This window comes from Sus scrofa, chromosome 4 (genome assembly GCF_000003025.6).
Source record: "Sus scrofa isolate TJ Tabasco breed Duroc chromosome 4, Sscrofa11.1, whole genome shotgun sequence".
Taxonomy (NCBI): domain Eukaryota; kingdom Metazoa; phylum Chordata; class Mammalia; order Artiodactyla; family Suidae; genus Sus; species Sus scrofa.
The window spans coordinates 68564322-68583799 of NC_010446.5; the positions used below are offsets into that span (position 1 = coordinate 68564322).

At 36.5% G+C, this 19478-nt stretch overlaps 1 protein-coding gene across 1 annotated transcript in view; it reads right to left on the reverse strand.

The window, feature by feature from the left end:
- The window catches only part of DNAJC5B (DnaJ heat shock protein family (Hsp40) member C5 beta), an 83465-nt gene that overhangs the window by 6652 nt on the left and 57335 nt on the right, over nt 1-19478 (reverse strand). Inside the window, exons 4-5 of the mRNA NM_001206401.1 lie at nt 12577-12790; nt 9892-10063 (exon numbers count right to left, since the gene is read on the reverse strand). Of these exons, the coding sequence (NP_001193330.1) occupies nt 9892-10063; nt 12577-12790 (386 nt within the window). The remainder of the gene's footprint in view (nt 1-9891; nt 10064-12576; nt 12791-19478) is intronic.

A 19478-nucleotide genomic window follows, 5' to 3' on the forward strand; every position in this document is an offset into this window, starting at 1 on the left:
ATTCGCAACAGTTCCTTTTGTAATGGCAAAAAAGCGGAAACTACCCAAATATCTACTAGCAGTAGAACAGATACATTATGGGATGTTCTCAGAAGAATATTATACAGAAGTTACAGTAAATGAAGACAGTCACATATGAATGAAGTTCAGAAGTATTTGAGTAGGAAAAAAAGAAGTTGAGGGATAATCGCTGAGTATAAGTTCATGCATTTAAAGTTCAAAAATGCAAAACCGAACAATAAACTGTTGGAATATAAGTATATATAGTTGCAATATTAAAAAGAATAGTAAGAAAATGTATTACAATAGCCAAGACATGGGTATAAACCAGCTAAATGCTCATCCATGGATGAATAGATAAATAAGATGTGGATATGTACAATGGAATATTGTTCAGCCATAAAAAAAGGAGGAAATCATGCTATTTGTGGTAACATGGATGGATTTTGAGTGCACTATGCTAAGTGAAAGACAAATCAGACAGAGAAAGGCAAATACTGTATGATCTCATATATGAATCCAAAAAAGCAAAAGCAAAAACAACCCATACTCAGAGAAAGAGAGATAGATTTGTGGTTACCAGAGGCAGAGGGTAAGGGGACACAAAACTGGATGAAAGTGGTTCAAAGGTACAAACTTCCAGTTATATTATAAGCACTGGGGATGTAACATACCATATGTGCTTATAGGTAACACTGCTGTATGGTATATTTGAAAGTTGCTGAGAAAGTAAATCTTAAAACTTCTCATAACAAGGAAAAGAATATTTTTTCCTTTTTTGTGTGTATGAGATGATGTTAACAAAATTTATTGTGGTGATCGTTTCACAATATATGTAAGTCAAGTCATTATGCTGTGTATTTTACACCTATACAGTGCTATACATCAATTAACTCTCTCTATAAAACAAATTTAAAAAAGGAAAATGGTTAGAAATGATTTACAATAGCAGTTATCTCTGAATAGGGAACAGCAAGCAAAAACTTACAGGTAATGGCAATAGATCATAATATTTGTTTGTATGTACTTAATAAGTAAAAACAATAACAGATAAAATAGTTAAGTGAATTATACCCCAAATCTCTACCAGTAACTAATAGAATTGGAGCTTGAAATGAGACTGACTCCAAAGCCTTTTTGTCTTAGCCACTAGCAGTATATTGCTCTCAGGGTAGCTGGCATAAAAGGTTGATAATCAGCTTTTCCATTTCCCCACGCTTTGTGAATATTGATGATTTGCTTAGGCCTGTGGTATCCTCTACTCCCTGCAATGGATGGATTTGCAGGAAACAAAGAACCTTTTCCTCTTCTGAAGAAAGGGTGTTTAGTTTTTTTCTGTAGTCAAATCTTGGTATACCCTTTTTCTCTACTATAGATATTTTTAAATTGAGATGAGATTCACATAACAAAATTGACCATTTTTAAGTGAACAATTTAGTACATTCACAATGTACCAAGTATATAATCCACTACTTCTATCTAATTGTGAAACATTCCCCACTGGAGACCCAGTACCCACTTAAGGGGCTGCGCCCTGTTCCTCCTCTCCCCCTAGGCACTGGCAACCACCAGTAGTTTATCAGTGCCCCCTGAATTTACCTGTTCTGGATAGTTCATGTAAATGGAATCATTCTGTGTTTATCCTTTTTGTTTGGCGTCTTTCACTCAGCGTGACGTTTCTAGGTTCAGCACACTGTGGTATGTATTAATATTTTGGTTTTTTATGGCTGAGTAATATATCACTTATTCCTCTACCTTTTTGTTTCTTCTTCCTTAGAACCTCCTGCATTTCTCTCAACTCCCTTTCCCCTTCCTAGTTAAATCCTACTGCTCTTTCTCTTGTCCAGCAAGCCTCCAAGATTCTAGCTGTTTTCCATCTATCACATTTCACTTTGATGACATGAACCCTTGTCTGAGTAGACCCCAGTTTGGAGTTACTTGTGACCATGATGTCTGCATAACTTCTGCTTCACTCAGTTTCTTGATAAAACTATTTTATGGAACAGTCTAATATGACTATACCTGCTTTGTCTGGCATCTAGAGCTCCATTCAGCATCTTATCCACAGGATATAAGGAGATTCTGTGCCAAGTGCAATGTTGGTATCAAGATTTCTTCCTTCTAGGGTTCTTTATCCCCATAATCTCCTACCCTTAACTCCTCTTCGTTCTTCAAGTTTTTAGCTTTAAATGTTACTTCTTCTGGGAAGCTGTCCTTACTTGCTTGCATCCAGGTCGGTCCCCAGTAAGTGTTCACTATCACAGCCCCTGGCTTCTCTTTGGCAGGCTTATTATACCTGTAAATGAACTAGTTCATTGCATGATTATTTATTTAATATTTGTCTTCCAACTTCCTCTGCTAGACTGTAAGGTCCAAGATAGTAGGAACTGCATTTTTCTTTTCTCTAGCACCAAGCATAGTGTCAAGCAAATACAAAGTGCTCAATAAAAGTTATGCTGTTAAAAGACTATCTTGATAAAGCCGTCTAGTAAATTGGCTCACTGAACCTTGGCAGGCAAAATTCACAGAAAACTTGGGTCCACTTTGAGCTGCTTCTAGGGTAGCATTCTGAGCTGATTCACTTGTCCTGCTCTCCTGGCCCAGGGCCTTGATGATGCTTGGTTGATACTTTCATGTAAAGAAGTAGCAAATGGCTTTGCACTAGTTATAAGAATTATTTTCCATGAATTATTTTTAGACATCAGTTCCTTTTGGTTTTGGGGAAGGGGATAGAAAGACATTGAGTTGGGGGGGGGGTGAAAAGAGGAAATTGAATTGAACCTCTTTCTTGGTGCCCTTTTCCTGGGCAGTAAAGTGTGATGAATGCTGAACAGTAAATGTAATAAATGTCTTAATATCTTGGCTGAGAGTGAGTCTAATTACAAGCCATATGGCCTCTTCAGCTCAGTGACTGTGAATTTATTTGAGTTTTATCCAGGTGAGTAGCAAGAACACTTAAGCAGTCAACAGATTTTTCTCTGAACTGAATCTCACATTCTTAGGTCCAAGGTCAGCACTATAAAATCTTCTCCCTTAGATTCTTTATTCCCTCTCCTTCAAAAATATGGGGAAATCATGACTCCACAAGAAATTTTTAGGGTTTAATTGATAGTTTACAGTCCACTGCTTTCAGCTTGGAAAAAAACTAATTTATCTTGTATTTTTGGTTTGCTTTGTCAGGTGTTTAGAGATGACAGATTCCTATCTATGCTCTTGCTTCTGTACCTTCTTCTTTTCTTCCTCTCTTTCTCTTTCTCCCCTCCCTCCCTCCTCTTCTTCCTCCCCTTCTTCCTTCCTTCCTCTTTGCCCTCACCCCTCACACACACACACACACAGTACCAGGTAATGTGGTTCTATCTCAAGATAGTCTCTAAAACCCTCTAAACTGGTAGCATTCTGACTTCATTGTAGCCTACATCTAACAGAGAAGTATAGGGTAAATGAGCTTGTTTTAATATGGCACTCAAAATTTCCCAAAGTGGAACTTCTAATTTGTGAACATTTGAAAAGAAGGGAAATAACCTGGTACCCATTACCTTAACCCTTCAAGTTTCAAATTTTCCAAAATAAAAAAGAGAAGATGGGCCACCTCCTAAGACCCTCTCTTCAGTTTGCTCCTGATTGATTCATAAGAATAATAGAATTTCTCTGTTTGTAGAATCCCATGGGAATTATATTTTCATTTTCATAAAGAAATGGGAATCAATTTACAGGTTCTATAGTCTCCAGGGAATATTAAAAATGCTACTGTTTTGAAATTCCCCCCGATATTTCTTAAGGGTAGAAGCTGGATTACACCCTTTCACATAGTTGAAAGAGACACAATAACCCAAGCAAATCTCTCTACTAGCAAATACAACTCTCTACCACTACTCTTGAACAGAGACTGGTACCATGTTACAGGGTCAAAAAGTATCTTAGGCTTTAGCTAATGTCAGGCTGTAGCATGGGCATAATAAAAATATTCAGAAAAAATCATAAGCTTTAGATATAAAACTAGAATTAATAAATTATCTAAAGGAAGGTAAAAATTATTCTTGATGTTTTTATGTCAGCTGGTTGAAGAAAAGGGTTTTATATTTCAAATTTGGATTTTCATACATTAAGAAATATCTACAGTATCCTATAACATGTCTGTAGAAGTGAAATTTGAGGTGTTTTAGTCACTGAGTTCATATCAGAAATGTCTTTCTCTAATTAGCTCCTATTCTTTTTTAGTCTAGTGAGACATAAGGAGATGATAACGTTATTAAGCAGCCAAAACTTTTATTCTGGAGAGAGGATTATCTCATATTAGCTTTATCATATTTTGTATTTTGGCATTTCTGTAAAGTCAGAATAATATAAAAAAATTACTAACCATAATTCTTTAAAAATTAATAACTCATATGAAAAATAAATTTCAGTTGTAATCTTCACTTATCAAATCTCTAAGCACAGTATAATCTGTAGCATAGCATTTAGATTGATAATTAATATAAAACTCTTGCTTCACCTACTCCTCCCCATCCCTCCTATCATTTCAATTAGCTTCCCTCTTCCTTAAAAACAGAGTATTATGCTCTGGAGGCATTTTGTCCTATTCCTTGCTAGCAGATATCAAGTTTGAAATCCAGACTTATAGCTCATACAGTGTTAGCTACATGGTTTGCAAAATTCAGTGAGAATGTGGTATACTTGATGCATAAGCTAAGAATTTCAAGATGGTAATGGCAGAGCAAGAAAGCAAGTCTTAGAAACCTACCCAGTGCAGTAAAGCAAGAACAAAAAAATAAAAGGCATACAAATTGGAATAGAAGAAATAAGATTGTCTCTACTTGCAGATGACATGATTGTCTACGTAGAAAATCTCAAGGAATTTATACACACACACACACACACACACAAATACAAGTTAATATGTGAGTATAACAAGAACATAGATGCAAAGTCAACACACAAAAATAATTATAAATACTTGCAGTGAACAATTGAAAACCAAAATCAAAACCCAGTGTCATTTACAGTAGCTCTCCTTCAAAATAAAATACTTAGTTATCCACCTAACAAGATATGTGCCAGCTCTGTGTACTAAAAACTACAAAATTCTCTTAAAAGAAATCAAATGAATCCTAAATAACTGGAGATGTACACCAGATTGGTGTATTGGAAGATTCAGGACAGTAATGATGTCACTTCTTTCCAAAATGATCTACAAGCTTAATGCAGCTTCAGTTTTAAAAATAAGCAATATTTTTCTGTAGATTTAGACAATTTGATACTGAGATTTATATGGAGAGGCAAAGAAACTAGAATAGCCAAAACAACTTTTAAAAAGAACAAAATTGGAAGAATCACACTAGCTGATTTTAAGACTTACTTTAAAGCTGCAGAAGGCAAGGCAGTAGTGTGTTTCTGGTGAAGGGTTAGAAACATAGATCAAAATAAAACAGAAGGAGTTCCCGGTATGGCGCAGTGGTTAACGAGTCCGACTAGAAACCCTGAGGTTGTGGGTTCAATTCATGGCATTGCCGTGAGCTGTGCAGACATGGCTTGGATCCCGCATTGCTGTGGCTCTAGGCATAGGCTGGTGGCTACAGCTCCGATTAGACCCCTAGCCTGGGAATCTCCATATGCTGCGGGAGCGGCCCTAGAAAAAGACAAAAATACATAAATACATAAATAAATAAAATGGAATAGGGAGTCCATAAATAGAACCATAGAAATGTGGTCAATCGATTTTCAACAAAGATGCACAGAGAATTCTATGGAAAAAAGATAATTTTTTCAACAAATGGTGTTGAACAACCAACAATAAACCATGTTTGCATATATTGAACAAACAACCCATATGCAAAAAGAAAAAAGAAAGTCTCAATCAGAACCTTACTACATCTTATACAAAAATGAACTAAAAATGAGTTTAGACCTAAATGTTAAACGTAAAACTATAAAACCTTTTGGAAAACGTTGGAGAAAACCTTCATGGCTTAGGGTTAGGCTAAGAGTTCTTAGATTTGTTGTGAAAGACATGATCCATTTTAAAAAATAATAAATTTTTCATCAAAAATTTTGCTCTGCAAAGAAGCAATAAAAAATAACATGCAGGCATGATAACATTTTTTTTTTGGTAAAACAAAGTCCCATAAATACTTACACAAATATTTTAAAAACATTGTTATTTTTGGGGAGCTGATGCTAGTGGGTTGGTGTGTCTTACCTTTGACTCTATACCCTCCTGTGGTGGCTGAACTTTTATGAGTATCTCTTATTTTCATACAAAGTCCCAAACCTCCCTACCATTGACAACTTTCAATTGAAATTGGTCAGCAGTCTGCTGGAAAAGCTGTAGGGAGGCGAGGGTTGACCCAAGATTCCTTCCAACTTTAAAATCTTAAGGATTTTATGATTAGATCTAACATAAGATAATTTAAAATGTCTTAAGTGAGAAAATGTTTGCTATACTTTATTCAGTTTGAGAATCATTGAAATAAAGTACTCAAACCCCATTGTCTTATGTCACTTCTAATGAACTAAAAATCTTGATTATGCTGCTTATCATCTGCCGTGAGTAGCATGATATTCAAGTGACTGATAGCCCCTTCCAAGTGTGTTTTCCTAAGCAACTTTAAGTGGGCCCCTTTCTTTTGCAGAACAGAAGAGACCACAGTCCATGAACTGGATCACAGTTCATAAAGCATAATCTTCACCTGGAATCTGCCTTTTCATCTTTATGAGTATTGATTTGCATTCATTTTACCTATAAACATGTAGTCTCTGAATTATAATAAAAATTTGAAACTAACTAATGCACTTAACTGCAAATAAGGCATAAGTTCTCAGAATGAAAGAAGAGCTGAGGTGGTGCACAGTTAATGAATTTTAAGCTTCAGGTGCCTTTATCTGCTCAGGTTTTTCTGAGGACCTCTTGGGGTCCTAGCAATGTATACATAGCTTTGTAGATTTGCAAAAGATACTTTATCGCAACCAAACACTGTCTCTTTCCACTTTGTCCCTCCATTATGCTTTTCTTCTTGATGAGTAGTTACAGAAGAGGTATAGACATTTTGAGGAGTCTGTAAAGGGAAATGGAGTTGGGGATATGTCTCAGTGGGGTGTGTTTCTGTGGTTTGCAGCAGCTCAGTATAATTATTGCTAGCCATACTGGCATAGGAATGGCTTTAGAGATAACTCCTATAGCGCCCTACCCTAATTTAATTGCCTAGGGAACATGAAGATCCACACCAGAGGTGTTATCACACATTATGAATGTGTCAGTGGGCTCTGATCCTGCAAGTATTGGGTAAGGGGCAACAAGGTGTAAAATATGCAGTCAAAAACTGGTCTATGGAAAAATTATCCCAAATTTTACATCTTATATATGACACAAACCAGATAGGAGTTTTCTTAAATTTGACAACAATCCCTAAAAGGTTTGACGACATTATCAATGAGTTGTAAAACTGAAATTTTTCTAATCTTCCAATAATAAAAAACAAATTTTGAACAAACATGAAAGAGGAAATACAATTATTTTTCTGTTCTACCTACAGAAAATATTATGAAACTGTTACTAAGTGACGAGGCAATAAAAGAAAATACACCCAGAAAGCATATATTATAAAGGTGTGACAGGTAGTTAATTAAACTATTGCTATTTTCAAATTTTGTGATAGTTAAGATATTTATCAGTTTTTAAGCTTTGCAATTTTTTAATTTCTTTTTCATTCTAAAGAAATCTTCACTTTCATATCTGGTTTTGTATTTGTACTTTATATTCTTTTTCTTAAAAATGACAGCCCAAATTGTATAAGTTCCAGGCCCTAGAAAACCTGGATTAACTCTGCATAGGAGCTTTTATATATTTAAGAATAGGCTAGAGCTTTTCCTTTTGGTTAAGACTAATAGGAATGTAATCAAATGGGATCCTGATTTACTTAGTCTGTAATCTGACCTCTGCAGTGGAGCTGGTGACTCTGGGGTGTCAGAACTGAGAACAGTAAGAGGCACATAGATTTATCACCAGTGACTCTGCAGGAAGGAAACCTGGGTGGAATTTGGCATCGAGTGTGTATTTCTGTTCCAGAAAAGAAATCTTCTGCAAAGAAGGTCTGCTGAAATGACCTGGTGGAGCTTTTATCTAATTTAAAAAGGAAAGACTTTGAGGCTGTTCAGAGAAGTGTGAAACAATGGGTTTGAGATATCTGAGTTCAATTTACCTAGTTTTTTTTCTCCCCAACATCAAGGAAAAGTTAAGGCTGACACACAGTATGACAATGACAGTACTCTCCTATCTCACTGCGCCTTCCTTGCTTCTGTCTGTGACTGGACTGGGTTGATGGATGTTAGAGGAGATGGGGCCAGCGACCCCTGACATGATCTAGGAACAGTTTATCTCCCTCAAAAGAGCAGATGGGATGAATGCACTGGGTTCATCATTCTTAAATAAGTTATGCCAAGGTCACTGGTTCTTCCCAGAAGAGGAGTTTACACATATGTATCTGTTTAACCCATTTATGAGTAACAGCTTGCCTGTTCTTTTTGGTATGTATGTACCATTGTGAGATTTGTCCTTTTATATCCCAAATAAAGCAAAAGGAATTTGTAACTGTATTTTACTAGGAGTCTACAATTTGGCTCCAGGGGCAGTAATACAAAATAGTAAGAGCAAACCTCCTGTCTATAGACTGGCCACACAGTGGTCCCCATAGGAAGGGATCACAAGTTGCAGGAAGATCCCTTCTGTCCTTTCTGACTTCCTAGAGCCCTAAAATTGGCCAAGACCAAGAATGATTCACATGATTGAAGACTCTTCCTTTAAGCTAGAGTCAGGAAGGTAATAACTGGTTATTAGTTAGTATCATATTTGATAGGGAATTAAAAGTATGTGGAAGCCTTTAAACAGCCTCTGCTCTAATGTCATAGAATTTATGCTTCATTGTGATCAAAAGAATCAGAGTACAGTCCTGATTCTGACACAACAGTAGATTGTCTGAATTATCAAGTAATTCTTTTATTTGGCTGTCCAGGCTCCTTTGCGACTTAGTGATAGTCTGTTATCTAGGATAATGATGCTTTCTGCAGGAGAAAATGACAGTAGGGTTATGACTGCAAGACAGAGAGGACATTGGCAGGTTTGACTCCAGTTTGAACAAAGTTATTTCCCAGAGAATATGAAGTATTCCTGGTGTCATGAATTCTGTGAGATTTTATCTTTCTTTGTATTTTTCTTTATCATTGCTAGATAGAATGAACTTGATCAATCAAGTAATGTATCATGGCCATAAATACACATTGATAGGCATGTGGAAGTGGTTTAGCAAAGCAAACAGTCCTATTTCTATAGGACAGTATTCTTGATGCTGGTTTGAGGCTAGTGCTGAATGTGTGCATTTGGAAGGAAGCTCCATTTCCAGGGAAGAAAGACTATCCTCCCCCAGTTTTACCTGAAACTCTTCATCAAGTAATCAAAAAGAAGAAAAGTCAAGAGTTGCTGGCATCTCATGATGTCCATTCCCTTCTATTTGAATAGAGACCCTAAAGTGGCAGGCTGAAATGCTTTTCCTGGGAGAAAGTTCTACCTTGGTTCTCCTACCACTGGGGATTCTCACCCAAATCTCCCTGAACCCACATCTCAGTCTCTTGTAATGAGACTGTGAATTGTACTGGCTTTGCTCTCTGATCAACATACTTCATGACTTCTTTCTAACAATGTAAGATTCTGCTTTTCTCTGTGACTGGTAAAGTTAACTGTCCTTTCATCCTCTCCCAAAGAGGTAACAAAGGTGAAAGTATGTGGAATTCCCCCATTTTGTTGTTATTTCTCACTTTAGTGATAACCATCACCCTAGAACCTGGTGCTTGGCCAGCCTATGTAGGGATACCTACTACTCTACTCTCATCTTACTCCACCTTGTTCCATGTCGGTCTTGATCTGCTCCTCAAGATCCTCTGGGGACACATAGAAGTCCTCTCCTGGCATCGATGATTTAGGCCGGCAGCGTCCACAACAGCAGTTGCAGCAGCAGCACAGACAGCAGCAAAAATAGCAGCCGGTCAAGAGGCCAATGATGACAAACAGAGTCTAGGAGAACAAAGGCAAAGCAAAACAAGGGTGAGTAGTAGTGGGGTGTGGGAAACCCCCAGCGTACATTCAAGACATGAAGACATCACAGGTCACCCCACAGACCACACAGTCACCCTTGTCTGTATTCCATGGAGGACTCCCTTAGTTTCCTTGGAAATACATGCCTTATAAAGTTTTGTCCAGTAAGTTAAGGCAGGAATAAGTGACTTGCAGATGAAGTAATGAAGAATGACCTTTTTTTTTTTGACATTTTCTTCTTTATTCTTAGGCCATGGTGATCATTATTAAGAGTAAAGCAAACAAAACAATAAGTGAACCAACAAACATAACCCCTACAAGTCAGATGAGCTAATAACCAAGGGTGCTGAATCATTCTCATCAAAGAACTATTGATAGCTCATCTTGCCACCCCCACATTCCTCTCAGTCACCCAGTCCAACAAGTTCCTTCTTTCTTTACCTACTTTTGTCCTTTCTTGCTTTTAATATTCCATTCCCATATTTTTTCTTCTCTCTGAAATTTTCCTTTAATTCATATATTGTTTTATTCTTTAATTATTCTAACTAGATTGTTTGCCTATTGCAGAAATAACCTTGTCTCATCCTGCAGTGCCTAGTTCAGTACAAGACATAAGCAGGTGTCCATTATTTTAAAAATGCACATTTTTGAATTGGTACACTGATTCATATGTGCAGTGCATACTTAATACATCATCTCTACATGTCAGGCCACTCTAATAGGCACTGTGGAATTAGGCTCTGGCACAAGCAGAAGGGGAAGGAAGACTTTTTTTTTATGGCCTTTTTTTTTCCTTTTTTTGGCCATACCCATGGCATATGGAGGTTCCTGGGCCAGGGATGGAATCCTAGCCAGAGCTGTGACCTACGCCACAGCTGGAGCAACACCGATCCTTAACCTGCTACACTGGGCTGGGGATAGAACTAGCGCCTCCACAGAGACAAGCCCCATCATTAACCCCCTGTTCCACAGAGGGAACTCCTGTAGCCTTTTAAAAGAGCCACATCAGGAATTATTTTCTATAGCTCTTATACTACTGAACAGCTTCTGCTTGTCTGTATGAAGTTTGATCAATTTCGCCAACTTCCTGGGCAAGGAAACCTATTCTCCTTTTTACACAGGTAGGCACCAGTATGCATTCAGGTGTTAGTTTATAATTATCCAGAACTCCAGATGTACCTTCCCCTGGAAATAGTGTCATACCTGGAGGTTAGGTTCCCCAGCAAGCCCACAAAACCCTGTATTTTATGTGAACTTTCAATCTATCATCATAAATGACATTGGCAGTATGTATAGTCTTAGTTCAAGTTCCAAATCCTCTTGGCAGGAAATTGTCTCCCTCCCAAGTCTTCAACAATAAAGAAAGGGGGTTTCAGTGGGAATTGCAGTTATCCCCACAAAAAGGAATTCTGGGGACTGGAGAAGGCAAGTGAGGCTTTAGGTTATAAAACACTCTCTTCATGCTTATGTGCAAAAACATATGCCCTCTCATCCTGTGTATATAAAATTCTTCAATTTAGCAAGATTTATTTTAGTGGAAGAAAGTAGCAAAATAATGCTGAACACAGCACCTGCCTCTTTGGATATCTCTAGTTTCTTAAATTATTAATTACAACTCATGTAAGTTATTAATTATAACACATGTGAATGTGAATTCATATGATTTCCCCAAATGTGTAAACCATGAACTTATCACATGTATATATACAAACTGTCCAAAGATATGCTGGTGGACTATATATATGATTCATCTGTAAATATACCTTTATTATAAGATAAGGATATTAATATTCATAAATAAACATAAAACCATCATCAAACATACATGTACTAGGGATTCCTAAGAAATCACACAAAATTTACTGTCAAGAGTCAATTGTGATTGCACTGTCTTTAAAATGCTGCCTATTTCTTGACCAAATACTTTTTTTTCTTTCTCCCTCTCTTTCTCTCTCCCAACTCAGTGTCCTCCACTACTTAATTCTCACCTTTTCCCCCTCATTTCTTGCTCTACTACTCACAGCAGGCTCCACGTGAGCCTGTGACATAATTAACACACATTCTCCCCAATATTGTGTTTGCTAATGTAGCCTATGCTATAGATAGGAAAGTACATGGCTAAATTTGTCCTATAATAATTTTTAAGAAGTTGTCACACTAATAAATTATTTTTGGTTTTCAGCAATGAGTCAGTTCTTAATTAGTCATTATGGGGGTAGGGAGGGCAGTCAGACTTAATCTGAAGCTTCAAATTCAAATATAATTAACGTCTAGAAGTATTTAAAGTCATACTGTATTTTATAATTATCTGATGAGCTAAAGCAAAAACAATCCTTAAATAACACCTTTCAGTTGAAGCGATATCTCCTTTTATTTACAAGAGTTTAGTAATATACTAAGGCTAGGCTTTCTTTGAGATAGAGTCTAAAAGAGTGAATAATATCATGATCTTCCAGGAAATTGTTTTTGAGGGAAAAAAATATCCAATTCACCTTTGCCCACCAGCTTGATAGCATGAAGTAGGTATTAACATTTTCCTCTCCAAATTGCTCGGCCACATAGAGTCCCAGTGAGCCATATTTGTCGTATATGTTTCTCTTTGACATGTCGGTTAGTATGGTGTGGGCGTTGTTGATTTCTTTAAACTTTTCAGCAGCACCTGGATCATCTGGATTCTTGTCTGGATGGTGTTTCAAGGCCAATTTTCTTTTAAAATTTAAAAAAAAAAGGAAAAGTGTTATTTGATAAAAATTATGATATTTTAGAGAGGCAGTATTCATTTGTACCTCTTTTATACATGCAAGTACCATGAAATGATGTTTCATGATAATGTTGATTTAACTAAGCAAGTTTTTGTTAAATGTTGTCTCTTATTTCTAATGTGCAAGTACAATAGTATCTTTTCTCCCCTCATGTCCTCAAGGAAATTCTCAGTAGTTGCATAGTTGTTGAGACTGAGGCATTTTGCTCTTGGCAGATAAGTGAAGTTTGTTTTTACCTGGAAGCTCATCAGTAGCTCACCTCAACATGCAGAGGCCTTTAAGAGTTCTAGCAACGGGGCAAGTTTACCCCAAAATTCAATTTAGAACTGGAGGAATTTTCCAGAATTAACAAAATTTCACATCACATATTCTAAAATTTAAACGCAATTGTCAAAAAAAAAAAAAAAAATCTCTGACTTATACACCCTTGAATAAACCTTATGACCCTTTCACAAATCCTAACTCCCTTTTGTTTTTATGAATACTCTGACTTAACCTTGTAATTCAGATGTGTCTTTGACCTCTTTTTGAATAGGTCTTCCCACTTTAAATAATCTGTAGAAATTTACTTGTGAGTACAAGGCCCTCTCTCCTCTGTGAGTCATAAAGCAATTGCAGAAGGGTATGAGTGCTGTGTTGCAGGGGGTGTGTTGGGGGGGGAAGGGGAGTGATTTGTGAGTATTACTTGTTCTTCAGTTATAATCAAGTATTTAGAAAACTGTAAATTAAGTGTAAGAACTGAGCTATGATAGCCAGGCTCTGGCTAGGGGCCCTTTCCCTCACTTCCTTCTGTACTGAGTGTGTAGTATTTTTTCTCTACAAAGTCAATAAATTTTATGAATTTCTACTGGGAATTCCATGACTTATTCTCCTTACTGTGCTCATATGTAGGAATGCACCTTAAACTTTTGTTTATTTTTATTGTTTTGTTTCATTTTAATGCAACAATAAAAAGCCGTAAGTAGAGGAAAAGTAAAGTATATCTTAAAAGCCAATCTATATAATAAATGAAAAAAATCACACCTATTTTAGGAATTAAAGTGTTGCTGGTTAGGAAGTAGATGAGTAATAAAGCAGATTAGCATTGGGATGCTTAAAAAGTACCAAAAAAACTTAAAAGCATAAATCATGGTGTAAAATCCATTCTAACTCTGAACTCAGAATAACAAAAAGAATAAAATGATGATGTTCATTTTAAACTTGTTTAACCAAAACATTTTTATCCTTTGAGAGATGTTTGTGCTATCTACAATTGTTATTAAAGACATGTTCTTTTATGTGCAAAATTTGCAATGAAATCTTGTGCTAAAGACACAAAATGCGTATTTTGTCATTCTAAAAAACATTTATAATGTCTGCCACATGCTAGTACTATTGGAAGCATGTTATAAATATTAATTCATTAATCTTCACCATAAGTCTATGATATTGGTATTATAATAATCCCATTTTACAAATGAGGAAGTTTAGCCACTGAGAAGTTAAGTAACTTGCCCAATGTCATACTTCTAATAGTGAGAGCCAGGATCTGAACATAGACAATCTAACCTGGAGCACTAAGCTGCCTCCTGCATATTTTTGAGTTAAAAATATAAGGCACAAAAATGTTAATAAGATAATGTAAAAACCTTGGCTTTGGTCTGGATGGTATGGGAAGCGACTGGGGTGTTTGGAGAAGAAAAGTATTATGATCTGACTTTAGTTTTCAAAGGCTCACTCAGTCTTGTAGAGGACAAAGGCAAAAGTAAGAGATTCTTTTAGGGGAAGTTCATAGTGGTTTGGACCAGTGTGGTAATAGATGGTTAGTTAGAAGTGATTGGATTCTGGATATATTTTGAGGTCTAGCTGGTGACAAAGAGGAAAACAGGGATGGCAATAAAGTTTTGGCTTGAGCAACTGGAATTTTGGAGTTTCTATTTAATGAGTTGGCAAGAGATTTTTTTCTTTTTTGGTAGTAGGGAATAGTTTGCTAGGATTTAGAGTTTTATTTTGGACACCTTTGAGGTACCTATTAGACTCGCAAGTGTGATGGAGGTAGACAGATATATGAGCCTTGAGTGCAGACAAGACTTACTCTGGGAGATGTTCATCTGGGAGTTCTTAGCAGGTGGATGGTGTCTAGGGCCATTGAATTGGAAAAGATTCCCAAGTGAGTACATCTAAAATAAGTCCAAGGACTGAACTTTCGGAAAGAAGAAACTACAAAGGAGATGAAAGATGGACCAGTGATGCAGAAGGAAAAATCTGGAGAATATGGAATCTTGAGATCCAAGCGAACAAAGTATTTCAAGGAAGAAAGTGGTCACCTGTGTCAGATGTCATTGACAGGTCATGTACAAATGAGGACTAAGACGTTACCTCTGGGTTTAATGATAGAGAAATCTTTAGTGACCTTGACACATGCACACATGCGCATGTGCACACACATACAGTGCACACACACATGCATACATGCTTGTACATACACAGGTAGTTGTGTATATGTCTTTATATAGGGAAAATAAAGCAGAAAAATAAGTAGAAATAAAGAGGAAAATGAAAGGTTGTAACAGCAGCTGTGATCATAGATGGGATTATAGGTGATTCTTTGTTTTTTCTTGTTATAAAAAGATACACTTATTATTTGTGTATTTTCCTTTTCTAAGCATTTCTAAGCTCTAGATACAAATTTTATGCTCTTTTAATAACTGAAAGTTTAGAGTTTGTTCCCTTAAATGACCCAGTACCAAATTAGAGAGGGGAAGAAGGAAGAAAGAAGTCCTCAAACTTTAATAAATACATAATCATCAAAAAGCCTCAAGTGAATTTTTTAAACACATTAATTATAAGGGCTCAGTCTTCCTGGAATTCTCACTCTGTGCCCTGGAATAAAATTGCAGCATTTTCCCCTTCTGCTTTCAGAAATCATGTCTAGGCCAACCAAATGCAAGGCTGTTACTTCTCCCCTGAAAGAAAAAAAAATCCCTGGAAAATGCCTCTTTATTTCTAGGCTTCAGTTGTAGAACTGATGCACACTGTCCAAGACCTAGCCAGAGGAGTCTGCCATATTTTAAGCAGCTTGGATCTTTGTCAGCTCACAAGGGCAGATGCACTCACTCATTTATCACATGCCTCTAACAATGGAATTGGCAAGTTCAGAGAGGCTGGAGCACCTCCATTTGTATTAAATCCAATTCCTGGTCGTCAGCAGCATTTTGACTCCTCTTGGCACAGATGCTCTTGGCTCTGAGGAATCCTCAGGAAATATGGCCAGCAGAGGCAGCTGCCAAAGTTACACAATTCTTCAAAGAGGTAATTGATCGATCACCCCACCCCCTTGGGTATTATCTATACAGCAAGAAAACACATATGGATTTTATGGTGAAAGGAGAGGTGCTTGGAGTACATTCAAATGTAACATTCCCTATTCATTTTAAAGATCTTTCTTAGAATTTCTCATTTTATACTTAAAAGTGATGTAATGTTCAACCAGAATATAAACCTTTAATTCCAAATCTCTCTATACTCTTAGCCACTGTTAATCTTGTATGGCTCTAACTAATATTAGAAATAGCATCAGTGCCTCTGATTTCCACTTCAGAATCCAGTGACAACTGTCAACTGAAGTGCATAGTGAATTCAGTGAGTGGCAGATAATGTAAACATGGATTTATAGTTATAATTACCATGACTCCTAAGATCTACCTATTTCGAGGCAGTGGAATAATTCCAGGAATTGTAATGCCCAGTTCTCTTCCTCTACCATCTAACACTCGGGTGAGATTTACTTACCAGTCTGTGAATCACCTAAGACCCAATTCTGACCATGTTGCCCCAGCTCACGGCCAGATCTATCTCCATGGTGTTGGAATGCCAGAGGAGACCTTCTTTGTAAAGGCTGGCCCCTGAGCTTCAGGGAGTTAAGTTCCACCACGGCACAGCTGTGTTTGTAGCCCCCTTATCCCACTGAGCACATTTTTAGCTGCCTTTTCCAATTACCTTCTGTTGCTTGCCATTTCGGAGATTTCCCCATTGCTCTGTGACTTTCTACTAAACTCCCTCAGCCACAAAATTTATTGCCCCCTCCATGTCCCAAAAGAAAGTAGAAGCGGGAAGGTAAGGCATTCCTACATCTAGAACCTTAAAAACTGCCCTAATGGCCAAACCAGCATCATCTACAGCAAAGGTAGCCCTCCACCCCCACCCCCCCACCAAAGACAGGAAAAGAAAAACCTGATCTCATATTAGATATAGACTATTATTTCTAGAGGAAAAAATGGCTGTAATGGGAAGGAGCCTGGTGGTAGCTAGGAAAATGAACTTCAGGTGAAAACAAACTCTAGCTAAGTACTTCAGATATATGGCATGTATTGCAAACATGGAACTTGATATATGTCTTCATAGGGGAGGATCAGTGGAACTCATGCCCCCTTGCACTCAGGCAACACCCAGGTGAAATATAAGAAACCAGTACACGGGTTCCAATGCACATCTCCCTGACGTTCAGTATCGACAGGCATTGTAATGCTTGACAGTCTGATGGTTTGTGTGTGTGTGTGTCAGTCTGTCTCTTTTTGTGTTTAATTTGCATTTTCTCGATTACAGCCTGATATATATGTTGTTTGGATATCCTCTATTTAAGTGCATGTTGATCATTTACCAGTTTTTAGTTTGATTGTTCAATTTGTAGGATTTAAAAAATATGTATAGTATTCTATGTATGAATCCTTTGTCAGTTTTATGCATTACATATATATTCTTCATTTCTAGGGCCTTTTTGTTGTTGTTAGCTTCTTTATGGAATCTTTTGAAGAACAGAAATTCTTAATTTTCATTAATTGAATGAATCTTTTCCTGAATTGGGGAAGATCCTGTCCTATAAACTCTTTTAATTCTAAAATCTTTATAGATTTGCCTTTCACGTGGGAGTCAATGATCCATTGGTTGTTGATTTTTTTAGTGTAGTAGAAAGTATACATACAGTCTTACTTTTAAAATACGAGTATCTAATTATCCTAGCACCAGGAGTTCTCTTGTGCTGTAGCTGGTTAAGGATCCGGTGTTGTCACTGCCGCAGCTAGTGTGGCTTCTGTAATGCGGGTTTCATCCCCGGCCCAGGAACTTCCATATGCTGCAGGCGCAGCCAAAAAAAAAAAAAGGAGGTGCTGAGGAGCAAAATCATGTAGTAACTTGTAGAACATTGCAAAGGCTTTAGCTCTTGCTCTCGTGTGGGGGAGGGGAGGGGGAGTTATTGCATAGCTTCAAGGAAAGACGTGACAGGCAATTGTCCTAGCACCATTTGTTAAAAAGATAAAATACTTTTTCTGTGTTTTAGGCTCTCTATTCTGCTTCATTAGTTAATGTGACTACTTCTAGGCTAGTAACAGTCTTAAATATGATACTGTTAAATTGTCTTAGTATCTTAAACAAGTTCTCCTGTATTATTGTTCTTCAGAAGTTCTATAGCTCTTTTGGACCCTCTGAATTTCCACACAAATTTTAGAAATAGCTTACACACACACACACACACACACACAATTGGGATTTTCATTGCATTTGCATTTGAATGTAGATTAATTTGGAGATTGACATTGTATATATACTTAGAACTCAAAGTTTATCATTTTACTGTATAAGTTCTGCATATATTTTATGAGATTTATTTCTAGGAACTTAACTTTTTGTGTGGTTTTAATATTACAATGTTTTTCTTAATTTATTATAGATATAAAAGATTTTTAATATATTTTTTATCCTACAAATTTCCTGCTTAGGAAATTTTTCTGAGCTTTCATTTATTAATTTTACTAAATTATAGGTTCTTTGGCATTTTCTGCATATATAATCTGAAAATAATGCTTGCTTTTTTCATTTCAGTTCTTATATATCATGTACATTTTCCCTGTTTTACTGTCCTGGCTAAGACTTCCAGTATGATGTTAAGAATGACTAAAGCAGGCATCCTTCTCTCCTTATTCTTTTACTAATTCACTGAAAGTGACTGAATGTTGAATTGTATTAAATGTCTTTTCTGTATCTGTTGAGGAGATTTTTTTTCTTTTAGTCTGTTGGTGTGGTTGATTTCTTAATGTTAAATGAAGCTCATGTTCCTGGGATAAACTCAATTTAATTGTGTATTTTTTTATTTATTGCTGGACTCAATTTTCTAACATGTGCATTTAATTCTACAAATTTCCCGCTAAGTACTATACATTCCACAAATTTTAATATCAAACATTCAGTTCTAGGTATTTCCTAATTTTCGTTATGGTTTATTTTACCCACGAGTTATTTTAAATTGTGCCTCCTGATTTTCAAACATATGGAAATTTTCTTGCTGTCTTTTTACTTTTGCTCCCTAGCTTATTGCACTACAGTGAGAGAGCATATTCTATATAAGCCCTTCAAAATTTGAGATTTGCTTTATGTCTCATTATATGCTCAATTTTTATAAATGTTCCATGTATACTTTAAAGAATGTTTATTCTGTCCTTGTTGGGTGCTTTGTTCATATATAAGATCAGTAAATTTCCTTTGCTTTTTTTGTTTTGGTTAAAATCTCCCACTGTGACTGTAGGTTTGCATATTTCTCCTTTATAGTTCTGTCATTTTTTTGCTTTCTTTGGTTTAGGCCATGTTTTTTTTGTTTGTTT